The sequence below is a fragment of the Nicotiana tabacum genome, chromosome 14 (genome assembly GCF_000715075.1).
Source record: "Nicotiana tabacum cultivar K326 chromosome 14, ASM71507v2, whole genome shotgun sequence".
Taxonomy (NCBI): domain Eukaryota; kingdom Viridiplantae; phylum Streptophyta; class Magnoliopsida; order Solanales; family Solanaceae; genus Nicotiana; species Nicotiana tabacum.
Window position 1 is genome coordinate 113,282,891 of NC_134093.1, and position 4,550 is coordinate 113,287,440.

The window sequence follows — 4,550 nt, forward strand, 5'->3', positions numbered from 1 at the left end:
TATCCCACATCGGCTGAAATGGGAAAATAATTTTTTATTAAAATATTTCAAAAATTCTGACCGATTTCGGTCGGAAATTGGGAAATACTATTGTCCCACATCGGCTGAAAGATATGAGCTTTTCTATCTTATAAGTTGAGCTTTGATGCATAGAGTCCAACAGTTGTGGACTAATAAAAAAATAAGCAAATATAGGACGGGTTGTAGTTAGTGCTTAGTAATAAGATTTAATATTCTATATTTAGAATTAGAATTCAATATAATAATAATGATAATATATACTAGTACTAATTAGTAATATAGTAATAAGATAAAATATTGTGGTGCTATGATATCTCGGGCTGGGGAGTATACATGCCATACAATATATATATATATATATATATATATATATATATATATATATATATATATATATATATATATATATATATATATATATATATATATATATATATATCTGAAAGATTTCTAAAATTATTATATATTAAAAATTCCAACCGATTTCGGTCGGTATTTTGAAAAATAAAAAAAAATAATTAATTCCGACCGATTTCGGTCGGTATTTAAAAATTAAATAAAAATAATTAATTAATACCGACCGATTTCGGTCGGTAAATATAGTTTGACTGTTAGTCAACGATTTGAAATTCGGAAATTTCCGACCGATTTCGGTCGAAACACCTTAGCGACTATCATTTTTTCCGACTAATTAAAAAAGGTCGGAAATCGATCGTTTTTTCTCAATTTCTAATCGATTTCGGTCGGTTTTTTTGGACGAAATTAGCGAGTTTTTTAGTAGTGACTATTAGGTCACTTTTATTTGTTGTAGCAAGTAATTTGCTTTATTTTTAAAATTATAAATCTTGCTTTTTATGTAACGTATTATCTACTATAGATATCTTTGGGTGATTTAATAGTGTAAATTTTTTAATTACATTATCAGTTTATATAATAAATTAAACTTAGTTGAACTCTTCAAATCAAAAGCGGAAACAAGCGTAAGTGAAAAAATACAAAGGCCATGCAAATACAAACACAAAAGAAATGACTTTTTCTGCATGCAGAAACCATTCGCCACATTACCACAAATCCTCTACGTATGTGTAAAGCAATCAACCCTTTTATCCATGCAAACAATTACGTGTCAAACCTTAATCTTGAATTCCTTCCCTATATATTTCCACCCTTTCTCTTCTCCATTTCCCATCAGCACAAAGAGTGTAAGTGTAATTAAGAAGAAAAAGCAATGGCTTCTAACTCCTCTCTCATTTGTTTTAGCCTTTGTTTCCTCTTTCTTTTTCATGGTACTTTTGCTCAGATCTTTGAGCACCAGCAAGTCTGGCAGAGGCTTCAACAGCAGCAACAACATCGGGCGCTCAGGTCCAGAACTGAATGTCGGATTGAGCGCCTGAATGCTCAGGAACCTACTCGTAGGTTCGAGTCTGAGGCTGGTGTCACCGAGTTCTGGGATCATACTCAGGAGCAATTTGAGTGCGCCGGAGTTCAAGCCGTTAGGCATGAAATCCGACGAAATGGGCTTTTGTTGCCTTACTACAGCAACACTCCTCAGCTCATCTACATAATTCAAGGCCAGCATATGTGCTTTCTGTTTTAATTTATGTGACACAATTACTCTTCCGACTTTTGTTTGACCACAGTTCTCTTTAATATTTTCTAAATATTTTAGATTACTAAGTATTGTGACTATTTTGAATTCAAGGGATGAAGAGGATTCATCCGAACCCCTTTCGAGCCCGAAAATTATACTATAAAATTAAAGGCAAAATTCGTTTTGTGCCTATATATATTATATTTTGAATCCTTGCGACAACCCAAAAGCATAACTCAATAGTCAAGGGGTTCCCGTTGACTTGACTACAATCTCTTTTAATTTTTTAACTTTTTTTTTGAATCCCTTAGCGCCCCTGCCATTGTTTTTATTATTGGACAGAGGGAGTATGTGTGTTAAGGTTTTAGTTAGCACTTGTGGTCGTATATATGTAATAATATTTGTGTGCACTAAAAAATCTGGTCGAATCCAGGAAGTGGAGTGCATTCGACGGTGTTCCCAGGTTGTGCCGAGACATTTGAGACAGAGTCACCACAATCCAGGAGGGGAGAAAGGGGAGAAAGGGGAGAAAGAGGAGAAGCTGGACAGAGATTCAATGACCGTCACCAGAAAGTTAGACGTTTTAGAGCTGGTGATATTCTTGCTTTGCCTGCTGGTGTTACTCATTGGACTTACAATGATGGTGAAGAACCAATTATTAGTGTCTCACTTATTGACACTTCTAACCAGGCCAATCAACTTGATCTCACGTTCAGGGTAAGTAATTGCTGATTCTTGAATTGTCTTAATATTCATTTTCTAAACTTTTGTGTTTTAAGGAAAATAAAATGAAGAATATAATACTACTAAAACAGAAAATTGGTTATGCTCCAAAACTCTTTAAGGTTAATAGGATGTAATTAATGGTAAAAAGTAAAATTTTTAACATATTTGAAAACAACCAAAAAAATCAATTAAAATAGACCTGACGTATTTGTTTTTGACTTTTTAGACACAAATTGCAACAAATGACGGTAATTATTTGACTAAATTTCAATTTGCAGAAATTCTTCCTTGCTGGAAATCCTCAACGTGGTGTACAACAACAAATGTTAGGAAGACAACAAGAGGAAGCTGGCCTAGGAAGAAGAGGTGAACAAGAGAGAGGAGGCAACATCTTGAGCGGATTCGACGCTCAGCTTTTGTCCGACGCTTTCAACGTCGATCCTGAAATAATTAGGAGGCTACAAGAACAAGCCCCGGAAAGGGGAGTCATCGTCCGGGCGGAGAACCTTCGGTTTCTCCGACCCGAAGAATCAGAAGAACAACAACAACAACAATGGCAACAAGGTAGAAGAGGAGGAAGCTGGCCTTTGAATGGGTTGGAAGAAACTTTGTGTACAATGAAGTTGAGAGAAAACATTGGCCATCCTACTAGAGCTGACGTGTACAATCCACGTGGCGGTCGCATTAGCACAGTCAACGGTTTGACTCTCCCTGTCCTTAACTTTCTTCAACTCAGTGCTGAAAGAGGAACCCTCTACCGGGTAATTCCTTATCCCTTAACGTGACAATTATATCAAGAGTTTAATATTATACAATTATAATAGTAATATATTTATTATTATATTAATCTTTGTATTATGATCCCGTATAATTTGTTTCTCATCCAAACAACCCCGAAAGTATAACTACACAAAACTCTCTAAAAAGATAATTGACGCTATTGTCTATACGTACAGTAATTTGTTACGACAAGTTAAACTATATACTTCATTCGTTTCAATTTACGTGAACCTATTTCCTTTTTAGTCTGTGTCAAAAAGAATGACATCTTTCCCTATTTGAAAATAATTTACTTTTATGCAATGATTTATAGTCACACAAAATATATGTGCCTCATTTTATACCACAAATTCAAAAGTCTTCTCTCTTTTTTTAAACTACGTGCCCAGTCAAATGAGTTCACATAAATTGAAACGGAAGGAATATATTGCAATTTTAAACTATAGAATTTGGTACTAGTAGAACTATTATTTGAACAAGGTAGAAAAACAAAGGGATTTTTGTTGTATTATAGAACTAGCACTAATGCCTTAATGACATTGTTGCATGGTTTTTCAGAATGCTATAGTGGCACCACACTGGAACATGAACGCACACGCAGTCATCTACATTATCCGAGGAAGCGGCCGAATTCAGGTGGTAGGAAACGCCGGGCGATCTGTGTTTGACGACGAGGTGAGGCAGGGTCAGCTACTCGTCGTGCCTCAGAACTTCGCGTTGGTGAAGAGGGCAGGGGAACAAGGGCTCGAGTACATTACGTTCAAGACCAACGACAACGCCATGACCAGCCCGTTAGCCGGGAGGTTGTCCGCCATTCGAGCCATGCCCGAGGAAGTTCTGATGAACTCGTACCAGATTTCGAGACAAGAGGCAAAGAGTTTGAAGTATAATAGGGATGAGTTGAATGTTTTTGGACCAGGAGCTAAATCTGGTAGGCAGCAATATGCCTAAGAAATGTAAAATCAAATGTATTGTAATGTACTCAAATCCTATGTTTATTCTATGTGAAGTAATGTTAGGATTTGTATTGCTGAGAGAATAAAAAATGCCTCTAGAATCTGGCTTTTAAGTACTTTGTAAGCGGGAATTCTGGCGTTTAATCTTCGAGTGAATAAAAATGTACTGACTTTTCAGTATATCCTGTCGTTTGGGCTTACTATAATCAACTGCTTTTCTTTTTCTTTACCTTCATTTTTTTGGGTAATGTGATATTCGAAGACGGGTTCAAAGATTGAAATTTATGGTTTGTTATAGCGTTACTACCCAATACCAATTAGGTTTATAGTTAAATTTATATATATATACTTCCCTTATTTTGATTTCTTTGTAATAATTCTTTTAACCTAACTGATGGTAGGCTATAAATACGTATTTTAATCGCTTATCGCACTCTAATTTATTGCACTTTAATTGAGTTTAAGCTTTAATCGCT

General features: G+C 35.3%; 1 protein-coding gene across 1 annotated transcript; it reads left to right on the forward strand.

The window, feature by feature from the left end:
- Positions 1–1,216: 1,216 nt before the first annotated feature.
- LOC107810169 (11S globulin seed storage protein Ana o 2.0101-like) lies at positions 1,217–4,262 on the forward strand. Its single transcript, XM_016634906.2, has 4 exons — positions 1,217–1,592; positions 2,046–2,329; positions 2,617–3,099; positions 3,677–4,262. The coding sequence occupies exons 1-4, from the start codon at positions 1,250–1,252 to the stop codon at positions 4,067–4,069; spliced, it is 1,503 nt and encodes a 500-aa protein (XP_016490392.1). The 5' UTR covers positions 1,217–1,249; the 3' UTR covers positions 4,070–4,262.
- Positions 4,263–4,550: the final 288 nt, after the last annotated feature.